The sequence below is a fragment of the Suricata suricatta genome, chromosome 1 (genome assembly GCF_006229205.1).
Source record: "Suricata suricatta isolate VVHF042 chromosome 1, meerkat_22Aug2017_6uvM2_HiC, whole genome shotgun sequence".
Taxonomy (NCBI): Eukaryota; Metazoa; Chordata; class Mammalia; order Carnivora; family Herpestidae; genus Suricata; species Suricata suricatta.
The window spans coordinates 44,515,519-44,530,452 of NC_043700.1; the positions used below are offsets into that span (position 1 = coordinate 44,515,519).

Genomic DNA, 14,934 nt, shown 5'->3' on the forward strand with positions numbered 1-14,934 from the left:
GCCCACCATTAACCTCAGATCCCCATCTCCTTCCATTTCCTGGGGCGTGGTGGGTTTTTCTATACTTCGTCCTGTTTCCTCCATCCCAAGGCCTTTACCTTGTTTTACCTCGTTTTTGGGGATGCCCTTTCTCCCTCTGTATCTTCCCTCCACCAGCACTTTCTTATTGTTTTGGTTCCAGCTTCAGATACAGGGCTGTTCTGATTTCAAGTGAAAGCATGACTTTTATTTCCTGCACAACATTCCTTTTTTATCTTCTCAATAACATCTCTTGTACCTGAAACTAATTAATATGTTTTCAGAATTTCAGTCTAGAATATAATTTTCCCCCTGTATCCGGAACCCTTGGAAGAGTATCTAGTACACAGAAGGTATGTTGCCTGACAAAACTCATAAAATAATGAAGCAGTGCATTTTGAATGTTTCATTTACTTTGTATATTCCCATTCTCCATCAGGAAATAGAGAAAAACTAGGGAACCTTTTCATTTTTTTAGACAGCATTTCAAAGTGCTTTAAATTCCTAGGACATTAAACCTTCGCCTACTGTGTTCACATATGAGTATGAAAAAGAAAAAGCTCATTGGAGGTAAATTGTATGACTTTGGGATAACCCCTTTATTTTCTCCATATCTCATAGATAAGAGTTGATCGCCGGCTTTTTATGAGTGTTATGTGTTATTTATGTCATGAAGGTTTATATCATCAACCATATTTGGATTTAAAATCTTGTTATTATGTAACAGTTTGCTTTGTGAATGTATTTAACTGGGAATAGAATCAAGTGTATGAGCAGATTCACCATCAAACATGGCTTCAGGCTTTAACTGAGTTTCCTCCATATGATATTTTAAAGGGAGGTAATTTTTTACTTTACTTTTGCCTTTTGGTGTAATTTTTAGATTGCTACAAGCTCCAGACTGGTGGAAACAGGTTAGTCTGAATTATAAAATGGGGGAAAGACTTGGACAGAGAACTTAATAATTTGTGGGTAAACAGAACTCTTAAATTATATGTTATTCGCATTTATCTGGCACTTCTGTCGCCGCCAGTGTCAATTTCAGTTGACGGCTCTTTGGCTGAAGCCCTGTTAAAGTTTCCAGAAAGCTCCTGTGCTTAGACCGTTTGGCTTTGTAGGTTTAGTAAATGGCTGGCTTCCAGCTCTGAGGAAGTAAGGTCCTGTGAGATCAGGAAAATTTAGCTGGGGAGAGGGTAAGTGTGAAGGTGGGGAGCTGAGCTACTAAGGATCATCTGTGTCTTGTCCTGGCCTTGCTGGGGGCGGGTGTATGGGGGGAAATGAGCAGTCAGACTAGCTTGGACTGAACTACGTGCATTGAGACCTTCATGTGTCATGCAGATGATTTTCAATGTCTTTTTTCTTTTTAGCAAGTCTGGTAAAATTCCCGAATTGGCAGGTACTTCTGTCCCTTCTTCCTTGCCCCAGCTTTAAGAGTCCATTTTCCATGTTCTCCGTATAATTGCTTACACTGGTCTTTCAAACCTTTTTGTGCTAAACTTTCTCTTTCCAATTTGGTTTGCTGAGGCTGTCCCAGGTTATGGACTCTCAGTTGTAAAAGAGAGACCTTAAGCTCCCCAGAAAGAATCCCTCTAAATAGGTGGTTAGCCCTCAAATCATTGGGGATGTGTTTTGCATGGGCGCCTTTTTAAAGCTCCTCCCCGCCTACTCTGGACTTTAGTCGTGTGCATGGACTGAGGCTCAGTAGTGGTCAGCCTGTAATGACACGTCTATACGTACCAGACGGCTCTTCCTCTTCGCTCAAGTTCAAAACCAAAGGAGGAGCAGAGGAGAAGCTAGGATCATGGCAGCACATGAAATGCTCAGAACTGAAAATATGTGAGTCAAGGGGGAGAAGAGACTCTGGTACATTTCATTCCTTCTGATCTTCAGAACGTCTTTATGTATTTAGCTCTGGACCCGTGGGGATAGGCCTAGAAGACAGAAACCATGCCGATTTCACCTGTAATGCCCTCCGCGTCTCTGTTTTAACAGGGCAGTCCTGTACTGTATCGCAATGTTAATTCTTTAAGAGAGCGAATGTCTGCCTTCCAGTCGGCTTTTCACTGCATAAAGGAGAATGAAAACATCAAGGACTGTCCTGAATTCTCAGAGGCAGAAGGAGAAGTCAAGACAACAGGCTCAAGTGAGTAGAAAGAATTCAGTTTGGACTTCTGCATTGATTCAGACAAGCCTCTGAGGTATAAAAAAGATGAGAGTTCCACAGTGTGAAGGCAGTCTTTTCTGAGCAGAGCTCAGTATTTTTAAATGGAGCCTAACATTTAAAATTTGGGAAATTTCACACAAAAATTTAGATTTCTGGTTTGTCTTGAAAAAACTTGCTCTCAGGCGTTCCTGAGCCTACATCTCCACATGGCCACGATTAAGTTCTAAGTGTTAACATGTCAGAGCCAGTTAGCTCGTTTCATCTTTAGAATAAGGCATGTGGCAAATTCAAGCACTCAGAGCATGAGTTTTAGAGGTGTATTATTAAGTTTGGCAAGCATTTCTATGAATACCAAACTCCGAACCCTGATGTTATAAACAGATATATCTAATCTGACATCTTAATAGCCTGTCACATTCTTTACCCTAACTTTAGGTTGAATTCATTTGGTTATTTTTGCCTGTCATTTTTGATTTTCTAATCACAGAGCATTTGAAACACCAGAATTAGACAAAATCTTGACATTACTGTAATCATCATAACCATTCCTCTCGTGCTTTGCACCCTAACGTTCCAAATGATTTGGTCTTGGTTTCTGGAATCACTTTCGAGTACATTCCAGCACCTTCTCGTGTGCAAGACACGTCCACTTCGTCAGTGTGACCCACTCTGATGCACTCATTTGTATTTGTACTTTGTAACTTCCCTGTTTGTCAATTTGGCCTGCATTTGAAAATATTTTATGGGCATGATTTGCTGTAGTTCTGCAGACGATTAGATTCACCTTTTGTGGGTAGGAAGAATGGAGGCACATTGTGTCTGGACTTTTCATAAAATCATATGTAGTCAAAGCATAACCACATCCTTTAAGTGCTCAAAAGAAAAGGGTTCACTGTAAACCTTAAAATAGAGTGAGATACTATATCAGAAATGGAAATGTATATTAACATATTTTAGTATATTTTTAAAATCTGGAAGAAAGTTCTAGTAATGTCTATTATCCTTTTAGTAGTGATGGTCTCTTGCCTTATAGGTAGATTTCTCTTCTGAATAGAAAAATATCCTTCTCATTGATCAAGTATTTAGGTTCAAGCATTGTTTTACTAAAATCATTATGTACAGAATTTTAAAATAATACCAGAGAAGAAAAATATTTATGCCTGTGATATGTTTTTATTTTGTTTTGTATACATAGCCAAAAAGGAAAGTTTTGGGCAATGTCCAAAGTTTCAGTTCGCTGCCGATTTATCTTCCAAACGTCGAAGGATATCCTCTCAGAGTGACTCTGACGAAACGCTCCCCGACGCAGTTCGTCTCCAGACGTCCGGGAGGGCCGCCCCTCCTCCCACGGGCACTGCGTGTGCTGCTCACGTGCCTCGTGCACAGCTCCCTGCGGTACGCCACCCACCAGAATCGCAGGAAAATGAAGCTTTGGTTTTCTGACGAGGCAGTTTTAAGACTGTCCGAACCCTTTTTCAGTTATGGTACCTTATACCTCTATATGGTAGCTGAGTTTTAAATTGTGCTCTGTGTATGTATGTTTTTGACTTACTAAACCTTTTTATTGTTAGCGTATTAGTTATTAGATAGTTTTGATTAATATGTTGCTTTTGGTTAAAAAAACACCTTCTGAAAATATTAAGCCCTCCGGTCTTTTGCTTGCAAGGTGTGGTTCTAGGGACTGGTGGAACCACAGCGAGAGTGTCACAGTCCTGCCCTTGAGCAGCCTTTTGTCTACTGGAGGAGGCAGATGTAGGGGTGTATTATTTACCCGTAACTGGCGATTGAGTTGAGGATTATATGTGGGCTGTGCAGCTCAGGTCTGGGGGTCTGACCTAGGGGTGTCTGCTCCTAACGGGTTTGATACCAGCTAGGAAGTGGGCTGCTGTTTAGCTGTCTGCCCTTTGCTCTGCTCACTTCTTTCAAGTAGCTGTAGGCATTTGTGTTGCTTGCAACTACCTAAAGCCTGTCAAGATTATCAAAAGACAGTAAGCAGTATGAAATAATACTATCAAAGGTCTTTGGCCTTCACTCACATTGGTATACAGAAGCTAGTTTGCGCATCACTGGATTTCCTTGCTTTAGTTGTGCTGTGATACAGCAGGTCTCCGTATCTTCCGTGAGAGGAGACACCTGACCCCATCAGAGCTGGAACTTTTCCTGCACCTTCTCTGTCACGTAGATTCAGTGCATGTCCTATTGATCTTACCTGGACCAGCCTAATAGATGTCCAGTAGTCATTAAAGATTCTTCGGGGTCCAGTAAGTTTCATTTGTATCCTGGAGTCACTTACAATCTCTGCTCCGTCTGCTTTTTCCTAGCTGACATGAAGTCATCTTATGGCAGGACCAGTAGTTTCTCAGCAGAACTTTGCTTGTTTGGACATACAGCACGATTTAGAAATGGTTTCCATGTTAATATGAGTGTGTTTTCTGTTCTAGCCACTAATGGTTTTCCTCTGGGTGCGCACTAGAAGTCCAATGTGCTATCCATTGCACCACAGAGCCTGCACTGGTTTTCCTAGCCTAACTATTGATATCCTGTTGTTTGATTAATAATTATGTAACATTTTTCACTAATTTTGAGAGTTTTCTTCTTAAAATCAGTTAATATGGGTTTGTAGACTTCAAACAATAAGGCAACAAAAATGTGTCCTATGAACTTTTCCTAGGGAGCTGAAATTTGTTTGGTAGGATATTTAGGGTACAGAGTAAATACTGTTTTTAGTTCCATTCCTGTATTTTGTAACAATTAGGTAGATAATGATTGATTGGTTTAACATCAGATTTCCAGATAATCTGTAATGCTTATTCAAATCTTTACAAAGATCTCAATACTCCTGTAAGTAATAAGATTGAATATTTCCTTAATTTTTTTTCCTCCCAAGAAATCTTTTGCATCTGGTTTGCAGTCTGGATATTTGGATGAAGAGTCTATTTCACTTCCAGATCTCACAGAGGCTTCGAGTGGTAAGTATTTAATCTTTCCTTACTACATGTGCCAGTTCACCCATTGAAACTTATTGTTCACTGGATATTTATGGTTGGGTTACCTATAAGCTAAAATTTGGGAAAGCTGAAATGGTGCCCTACATCTGAGGAGCCCATGGTCTAATACAAATATTTCGGAATACTTGTTATATGAGAGATAACTTTTTATTTTTTTGAACTGCCACCGATAAGAATTAGTGAATATTTCCAAGCTGATAAAACCCATTGTAAAAAACAGAATCTCTGAACATTTAGTATTTTGTAAGACAAAACACTGCACGTGTTGTTTTGTTTTTTTTGTTTGCTTTTTAAGTTTGTGCAAAGGAACCAGCATTCAAAACTTCCCCCCAAATCAGTATGCTTGTATTGAGTGAAAGTGACTAATGACGTATTAGGTTTACTTTCAGCCGTGTGTCTTTATCTTTAATTTTTTTTAATGTTTATTTGTTTTTGAGAGACAGAGACAGAGTGAGCAGGGGAGGGGCAGAGAGAGAGGGAGACACAGAATCTGAAGCAGGCCCCAGGCTCTGAGCTGTCAGCACAGAGTCCGACGCGGGGCTTGAATTCACAAACTGCGAGATAATGATCTGAGCCAAAGTCAGATGCTTAACCAACTAGGCTACCTAGGTGCCCCTAAAGTAAAACTTGTATATATTTAGTTAGGTCTTCCTTTTTTATCTATTCTGAAAATCCCTTCTTTTCAATGGGAGTGTTTGGTTCATTAGCTTTTCAAGTCATTATTGATACGGTTTCATTTAAATCTACCATTTTTGGGGGGCACCTGAGTGGTTCAGTCAGTTAAGCATCCAACTCTTACTTTTGGCTCAGGTCATGATCTCACAGCTTCCTGGGGTCAAGCCGCCCTTTGGGATCTGTGCTCACAGTGCGGATTCTGTCTCTCTGCCCCTCCCCAACTCGTACTCACTTGCGCGCTCTCTCTCTCTAAATAAACTTAAAAATTTTTTTTAATAAATAAATAATTGCTGTTTTTTCATGCATTTTTTGTTCCTGTTTCCCTTCTGTATTTCTTTGGTATTTTTGAAATCTCCTTTTTGGAAGTCTATTTATCCATTACCTTATATCTCTTTATTTTCAATATTTTAAAAAAATATGTATGTTTTTAAGTAATCTCCAGTCCTTACATAGGGCTTCAGCTCAGAACCCCAGGATGAAGAGTTGTGTGCTCTGCAGAGCCAGCCAGGCGCCTCTGTCCTTTACCTTTTAAACTCACCTTGTTGCATTTTGTTTGTTAATAATTATAATTGTAATATACATCCTTAACCTCTCACCATCTATTTAGAGTTAATACTGACAACTTCACATAAAAGACAGTATGATATAACGTTTTATAAGAAATACATATTGATACGATGGAATACTAGTTGGCAATGAGAAAGAATGAAGTCCTGCCGTGGCAGCAACATGGATGCACCTGGAAGATATTATGCTGAGTGAAATAAGTCAGTAGAGACCGATATCGTCTGTTTTCACTCTTGTGGATCTTGAGAAACTTAACAGAAGACCATGGGGGAGAGGAGGGGACGATAGTGACGGAGAGGGCGGGAGGCAAGCCATAAGAGACTCTTAAATACAGAGAACAAACTGGGGGCGGTGGAGATGGGAGATGGGCATTGAGGAGGGCACTGCTGGGATGAGCACTGGTGTTGTACGTAAGTGATGAATCATGGGAATCTACCCCAAAACCAAGAGCGCACTTCATATACCGTTAACCAATTTGACAATAAATTATATAAAAAAAAACCCAAAACAAAACAAGTACCCTTGCCTGTGATCCACAGGCACTTACTTTCAAATGTCCCCTCTCTGAAAGGAGAGCTTTCCTACTGTTCTTCCTTTCTAATCTTATATTCTAAGAAACTTTTGCCTCCTGCTCAAAAAAAAAAAAAGCAATACATATTGGTTATCTAAACGAATCTTATTGAATGAATAAATATTTAGATAACCAAATGTATATTATATTCTTCAGATAGATTTGGTCTTCATCCACAGTTCCTAAAACTACTTTAAAGCCATAAAGGTGATGGGTGTCTTACTACTAATGAAGGTAGCTTTTGGGCCCCACCCCGTGGCCGGAGCTGGTTGCTGGGATGACCAGCCATGTGATTGGAGAGTTCAGCCCCCTCCCCTGACCTCTGAAGAGAGGAGAGGGGCTGGAGGTTGAATCAGCCAGTGACTTCTTCAGTCATGGCCATGTAATGAAACCTCCATAAAAACTCAAAAAGACAAGGTTCAGGGAGCTTCCCAGTTGGTGAACAGGTGGAGATGCGGGCACTTAACCCTAAGTTCTCTTCATCTGGCTGGAGATTCGTACCCTTTATCATTTCCTTCAAGAAACTGGTAAACATGAGTGTTTCCCTGAGTTCTGAGCTGCTCTGGCAAATTAAGAGGAGTAGGTCCCGAGAGCCTCTTGATGGATAGCTGCTCTGTCAGAAGTGTAGGTCACAGTCTGGACTTGTGACTGGCATCTGAAGTCCGGAGGGGAGGTTGTTGGAACCTCTGGTCTGTAGCAGGCCGGTCAGAGGCATGGGAGACAGCCGGGGGCTTGTGACTGGCATCTGAAGTGGGGGAGGGGGGCGCTCTTGTAGAACTGAGCCCTTCACCTCTGGAACCTGTTGCTGGCTCTGGATAGTGTCAGAATGGGGTTGAATTCTTGGACACCCTGCTGAGGTCTGAGAATTGCTTGGTGGTGGTTCTGTAGGAGAATCACCCCCGTGTTAGAATTGGGCCCTGGAACCCGAATAGAGTTGGTATTAGGGGAGATAGAAACTTTACACACTGTACAGATCTATTTCCTGTCTGCCCACCCATGTCTTTTATGTACTTTACACTATAGATATTCTCTATAATCCTTTTTTCTTAATGTTTGCTTATTGTTGAGAGAGAGAGAGAGAGAGAGAGACAGAATCCAAAGCAGGCTCCAGGTTCTGAGCTGTCAGCACAGAGCCTGATGCAGGGCTTGAACTCACAGACTGTGAGATCATAACCTGAACCGAAGTTAGACGTTCAACCGACTGAGCCACCCAGGCGCCCCTCCTCGATCTTACTTGTATATTCATTTTAAATCCCACAGTATTTTTGCTTTAATCAATCATATATATTGGGAGCAGAATCTTTTATGGTTACCCTGATAGCTACCATTTCTGATGCTCTCCGTTCCTTTCTGCGCATCTAAGTTTCCCTCTGGTATCATTTACCTTCAACCTGAAAAAGAACTTCTTTTAGCATTTCTTATAATGTATGTCTGCTTTGACTTAATTTGAATCATAAGATGATGGATGGGGCACAGAGCCGTGTTAGATTTTGGAAAGGGGGTAGAAGATACATAGAGGAGAGCGTGAGGTGGAGAACCCTCATAATACCGCCACGATCTCCTTGCCCTCTCCGCCCCTTTGACCCACCTTCCCGGAGATCTGGCCCATGAATCTGCCTTCCTACTCTGTTGCCGCCCTCCATGGGTCTGTGATGCCTCCCCAAACGTTTCGCCTTGCATGGGGCGCAGTACTGTCTGGCCCTCCCTTCTGTTCCTTAATCGTACCTTCTCCTTTCATTTAAGCTTCCAATTCTCCTTCCTTTGCTTCAAAATAATTCTTCAGTATAAGTATGTTTTGTGCAATATTTTTCTTTTATATCAACATACGTTGATTTTTCTTTTCTACCAACATAACGTCCATAATTGGATATAATTCAAAATTTAATTGGGCTCCTTGCATGTCTATTTGCTAGATCTGGCAGCCCTCCTCACAGATGACAGAGAAAAGTTCCCTGGTGCCCTGTCGTAGTCTCTTGCGTCTGTCAGCAAGAAAAGAGAGATGTCAGAAGCCATGGCCCAGGCCACTCACCACTCACACTCATGCCACTCTGAACGAGCATGCCCCCTCTCCGTTTCCTCCTGTTACAGTAGATCCTCTGTGCTCTTACCCAAGGCCAACCTCGTCAGTATGGCCCCTTCCCTCTTTGAGGACCTGCCTGAGGTGTCCCTCTTTTCTGAGTCCATTTTTCCCATTGACATGCAACGTGCTGTAATATCTCCCATCCTAAACTGGCCTTCGTCCCAGGGTTTCCTTTCAGCCAAAACCCCATTTCCTTGCTTTCCTCTGTAGCAAAGCTCCCTTTAAAAAATTTTTTTAAATATCTATTTAGTTTTGAGAGAGAGAGAGAGTCACAGAGCATGAAGGAGGGAGGGACAGAAAGAGAGAGGGAGACACAGAATCTAAGCAGGCTCCAGGCTCCACGCTGTCAGCACAGAGCCAGATGCAGAGCTCAAACTCAGGAACTGAGAGATCATGACCTGAGCCAAAGTCGGCGCTTCGCCGACAGAGCCACCCAGGCGCCCTGGTGTAGCAAAGCTCCCTTAAGGAGTAGGCCGAGGCTGCCTCCTCGCCTTGCCTTCTGTCTTGATCCGGCTCCAAATGGGCTTTGGTCACCAACCAGTCGTCTCTTCCTGGCCATCGCAGTCATCGCTCTCATATACCCTCTCCTTGGCATCTCGGCATGGCAGGCGGAGCTGACAGTGCCCTCCTGTGAGAAACCATTTCTTCACTGGGCTTCGGGACATCATTCTCTCTTGCACTGACCATTTCCTGTCTGTCTGTTTCCTTATTTCTTCCCTTCCATCCTGACCGTTACACATTTGAATGCCCCGGCTTCAGCGCTCCGACTTGTCTCTGCACTCCCTAGGTGGTTGTAGGCATTCCCTGCACTCCTGAAATGCGCTGTGTGCTACTGCAGACTTCAAATCTAAATACCTGTGCTTGGTGTTTTCCCTGAACTCTAAACCTAAGTGCCCAGCTGCCTTTTCTGGTCTCCACATGGATGTCTTATAAACATCTCAGACTTATCCTACTCAAATGGGTCTTGACTGTTTCTCCTTCCCGAAGACTGCTCATCTGTTTGTTTTTTCATCTCCGTAAACAATACTGACCATTCACCCAATTGCTTGTGTCAAAAACCTTGATGTGACCTTGACCCCTCCCTTTCAAAAGTTAAACTTGAGGGCCCTTAACAAATGCTGTTGGCTTAATCTTGGCAATATATCAAATGCGTAACCACTCCCACCGCTACCACCTTCTCTTGCCTAGATTGCTTTGCCTCCTCTTACATGATTTCCCTGCTTCCATCTTTGTCGACCTCTCTCCAGAGTCTTCTACCAGGTGGCCAGGGTGCTCCTTTTAAAATGCCAGCTACAGTGTGTCATTCCCCTCCTCAAAATCTTTCATTAGCCTCCCACTGTACCTAGAACAGTATCCAGTCCACACTGGACCCAGTCAGTCCTTAGTGTTCCCTTCGAGCTTCGTAGCTCTCTTCTTGCTCGGCTGTTCCAGCCACTCTGGCCTCGTTGTACCTCTTGTGCGTCAGGTGTCTTCTCATCTCTCAGATCTTCGCACTTGGCTTCACACATGTCATGTGGTTCTTCCCTAGACGTGGGCTTCCTCACTGCCTCACTTCACCCAGATGCCTGTGGGATCCCCAAACCCCCTCAAAACAGCAGCTCCCCCTCCCACCATATCCTGCCTTATCCTCTTAACTTCTACATTATTGCCTTTTAAGGCATATATTACTATTTGTCATTACCTGTACATTTCTTTAACCTTTCTGTATGATTTTAACACGTGTAGACTCGTGTGACCACACTGCCTTCAGTCAAGACAGAACCGTTCCAGCACAGGGACGCCTCACGCTAATTCATAGCCATAGCTTCCTCTCCACTTCTCCCGCTCCCAGGTCTCTGATATTGTCTGTTTGTTCCCCAGAGTATAGGGGTTTTCTGTGTTTTGTTTGTTTTAGTTTTTTTTTTTTTAAGTTTATTTTGAGAGAGAGTATATGCAAGTGGGGGAGGGGCAGAGAGAGAGAGAATCCTAAGCAGGCGCCACAGTGTCAGTGTGGAGCCCAAGGCGGAGCTCAGACCCAGGAACCATGAGGTCATGACCTGAGCGGAAACCCAAGAGTCTGACGTTAAACCGACTGAGCCACCTAGGTGCCCGGAGGGCTTTGTGTGTTTTATTCATTGTCGTACCTCTAGCACCTTGTAAGGAGAGCCTGTCACACACATCCTGAATGCCCAACATGTTTGTTAAATGTCGATCATAAGGAAATAGTCTCGTGAGAAAACACTTAAAAAAAATTTTTTTTTAAATGTTTATTTTTGAGGGAACGAGACAGAGTGTGAGTCGGGGAGGGGCAGAGAGAGAGGGAGACACAAAATCTGAAGCAGGCTTCAGGCTCCGAGCTGTCGGCACAGAGCCCAACACGGGGCTCGAACCAACAAACCATGAGATATGACCTGAGCCGAAGTCAGACACTTAATTAACTGCACCACCTAGGCGCCCCGAGAAAACACTTTGCAGGTGGAAGCTTTGCCTTGTTTGCGGGCACACGCAGTCTCTGAATGATTTGATTTGGTCATCTTTCTCCTCGCTTCCCATCTCCCTCCCACCACCCTTGCATGCTGAAGTAGCTCTGACTGCCGCAGTGAAGTTTGTTCCAAGTCATTGTTCAACTCCCATTGGTTTTTATGGTGCAAGTCTTGGGGGTTGTGAGTGGAGGCCGACTAGCAGTCAGTCTCTGTTTCATGGGCACCTTCTTAGATTCGTGGGAGCCCAGACCCCTTCCCCTCAGCAGTTAGAAAGTTGTGCCTGGTGCCACTTCTGTCTTTTTATATTTCCACATGAAATTCCAGATGTCATTCCCTAAGCAGGATATATTAGGGCGAATACCTTTTATTTGTGAGAGAGAGTGTGGGTGAGGGGCAAGGAGTGGGGAGGCAGAGAATCCCCCAGGCTCCGTGCTGTTACCATAAAGGCCAGCGACCCCACAGTCGATCCCATGACCTCAGGATCATGACCTGAGCCAGTAGCAAGAGTTGAGCACTTACCCCACCGAGCCACCCAGGCACCCCCAGCGTGGAATTCTCGTAGCATAGTATTCTCTTTGCAGACACAGAATGTTTTTGGTGTAGAACAGCCTGATTCAGATGTCTTCTACGTGTCTTGTCTACATGTTTACTTTGAAGGAGTCGAGGTTGCTGAGTGTGTAGAGGGCAAGAGATCAGGTGTTGCTGTTTCAGCCGACAGCTTGACAGAAGTGAGCACAGACACGGCTCCTGAAGCCCAGGCCCTGGTCACTCCACTCTGCAAGAGGGACGCTGCATCCTCCGAGGCCTTTGTCCTTCGCTCTGTGCTAAAGAAACCCTCTGCTAACCTGTTTCTAGAAAGCCTGCAGGTAAGTCGAGAGCTGTTTTTCCTAAAGCAAATGGAATAACGATTAACATTTTGGCTTAAAACAACACTTGTGAATTGTTGTTTGTCATACTGGTTTAAAAGATCTCTTGCCCTAATGTTTACCCCTCCTTTTCACACTTATAGAATTGTGCAGTTTTTTTCTTTTTGAACTCCATCTGACTTTAGCTCAGGTATGATCTCACAGTCCATGGGTTCAAGCCCCATAGTGGGCTCTGTGCCGACAGCTCAGAGCCTGGAGCCTACTTCAGATTCTGTGTCTTCCACTCTCCCTGTCCTGTTTCCCACTCACACCCTACCTCTTTTTATCTCTTAAAAATAAATAAACCTAAAACTCAATATGGATTATAACATGTAGAATTTAAAATAGGTAAACTCTGTAAGTTTCACAGTTATTAATGTGAGTCTTTTAATTATTTCCACCCAAAATATTTGGTCTTAGAGATGGCTTTTTTTATTTTTTTTTTAACAGGCAGGCATCTTTCTCTAAACTCAGCTAGTGTGAGCTAAGAATAGGTTGATGGGAGCTAGCTGGCACTTAGTACTTTCCATGGACAGTTCTGGCATGTGTCATGTATATGCAGCACTGACTAGTACTCCAAGGAAGATACTAGCCCCAGAGGCTTGAGGGCAGTAAGTGAACCCAGAGAAATCTGATGTTAAAACCTATGACAGGCCGTAAATGCAATGAGAGGTTGAAGGGTGGGCTCTGGAGTCCGGGAGACTAGTTTCAAACCCTGACTCTGAAGGTTGAGAGCTGGGCAGATTCTGTAACCTTTCTGTACCTTGGTTTCATCTCTGAAAGGACAGTGTTAGAAACTACCTTCCAGGCTAATTTGAGCAGTAGTAAGTAGAGCAATAATATGAAACTAGCACAAGTGCCTGGCAAATGAGAAGTAATATTTTTTCAGTCCATAGGCATTTAAATTATAGCCAGGCCTACACACCTCTATCTTTTCTTTTTTCTTTTTTGAAGTTTATTTATTTTTGAAAGGAGAGAGCGCATGCACACATGCAAATAGGGGAGGGGCAGAGAGAGAGGGAGACAGGAGATGGAGAATCCCGAACTTGTGAACTGTGAGATCATGCCCTGAGCCGAAATCAAGACCCGACGCTTAACCGACTGAGGCACCCCGGCGCCCCACCTACACATCTGTTTCTAAAGCCAAAATAAAGTAGACTACCTTCTATTTACATACATAGTTATGGTCAGTGGTTACTTTAAATGTTTAAAGTTTTTTTGGTTAAAGAGCTGATGTGGGTCTCTATACAGCACTGCTTACTCCTACCATATGTATGTATTTTATCTTCAAACAGGCTTAGCATCTGCATGATCCATATAACTCTTACCAATTAACTACATGACACAGCAAACATCCAGGCCTATGACTAGAATTATATGAAGATTTTTATAATTGATCTTTTTTTCTTAAAATGTTTATTTTTGAGAGAGAGAGAGAGAGAAACACAGTGTGAACAAAGGAGGGGCGGGCAGACACACACACACACACACACACACACACACACACACACACACAGAATCTGAAGCAGGCTCCAGGCTCTGAGCTGTCAGCACAGAGCCCAATGCGGGGCTCGAACCCAAGAACTGTGAGATTGTGACCTGAGCCGAAGTTGGCCGCTTAACTGAGCCACTGGCGCCCCTATAATTGATCTTTTTATTAAGCTCTCCAGAGTTTGTGGGTCTATACAATTTGAGTTGTTTGCTAATTTTCATGGTTGTTTTGATTGTAAATAAATCTCAAAATTCACAAGAATTTTATTTTGTAACTTCAGTTATTTCACAACTATGGGTATTTTCTTGGTTAGGAAAATGAAGTGGACTTGAGTTGCTCAAGGAGGGTTGTTTAGGGCAGAGCATTTGCTTAGAGAAAGTGGGGCCCTTGGAATGGGGGTGCTGGAGAAACGAGCAGCTCTAGAGAAGGGCTGGTTCAGGGCTTGGGAAGCAGATGATGATGTGGGTGACTCGTGCGGCCCACCACCCTGGCCCTTCCCTGCTTCCCGCCAGTGGCCCGGTGTTGAGTTTTGCCTCGTTCGGTGCTTCAAGACTCCCACTGTCCCTTCCTCACCAACTCTGTAATCTTCTGGGGAAGCAGAGAGGGATAGACACTGCCTTCTCTCCTTGGTCCTAACTCAGGAATATAGTCGTGTGGACAGGAGATTTACACACTTTAAAAAGGTCTGTTTGCCATGCTTAAAAGACAAAAACATCTATTATGCCATTTACCTATTTTCTTGTTTTTGTGCACATCTTATACCTGTAGATAGTCTGATCTGACACCATCCATAGTACATTATAATTCTAGCCACTCACATTTTCCTTGACTTCATTTGTCAGATTAAAAATGATGGAATGCATTTAGCCCATATTATGGATTTCTGTTCTTTAGTTTTTGCCTAAAATACTATTTATTAAAGTAATATATAGGGAGTCCAGTTTTCCTTTGTGGCTAATGTCACTAAGCCAGAACAATTATGAAAGCACTAT

The 14,934-nt window shown here is 43.1% G+C and overlaps 1 protein-coding gene across 1 annotated transcript in view; it reads left to right on the forward strand.

Moving 5' to 3' along the window:
* The window catches only part of CDCA2 (cell division cycle associated 2), a 49,196-nt gene that overhangs the window by 11,793 nt on the left and 22,469 nt on the right, over positions 1 to 14,934 (forward strand). The window contains exons 5-8 of the mRNA XM_029937974.1: positions 2,011 to 2,161; positions 3,378 to 3,577; positions 5,070 to 5,151; positions 12,203 to 12,411. Of these exons, the coding sequence (XP_029793834.1) occupies positions 2,011 to 2,161; positions 3,378 to 3,577; positions 5,070 to 5,151; positions 12,203 to 12,411 (642 nt within the window). The remainder of the gene's footprint in view (positions 1 to 2,010; positions 2,162 to 3,377; positions 3,578 to 5,069; positions 5,152 to 12,202; positions 12,412 to 14,934) is intronic.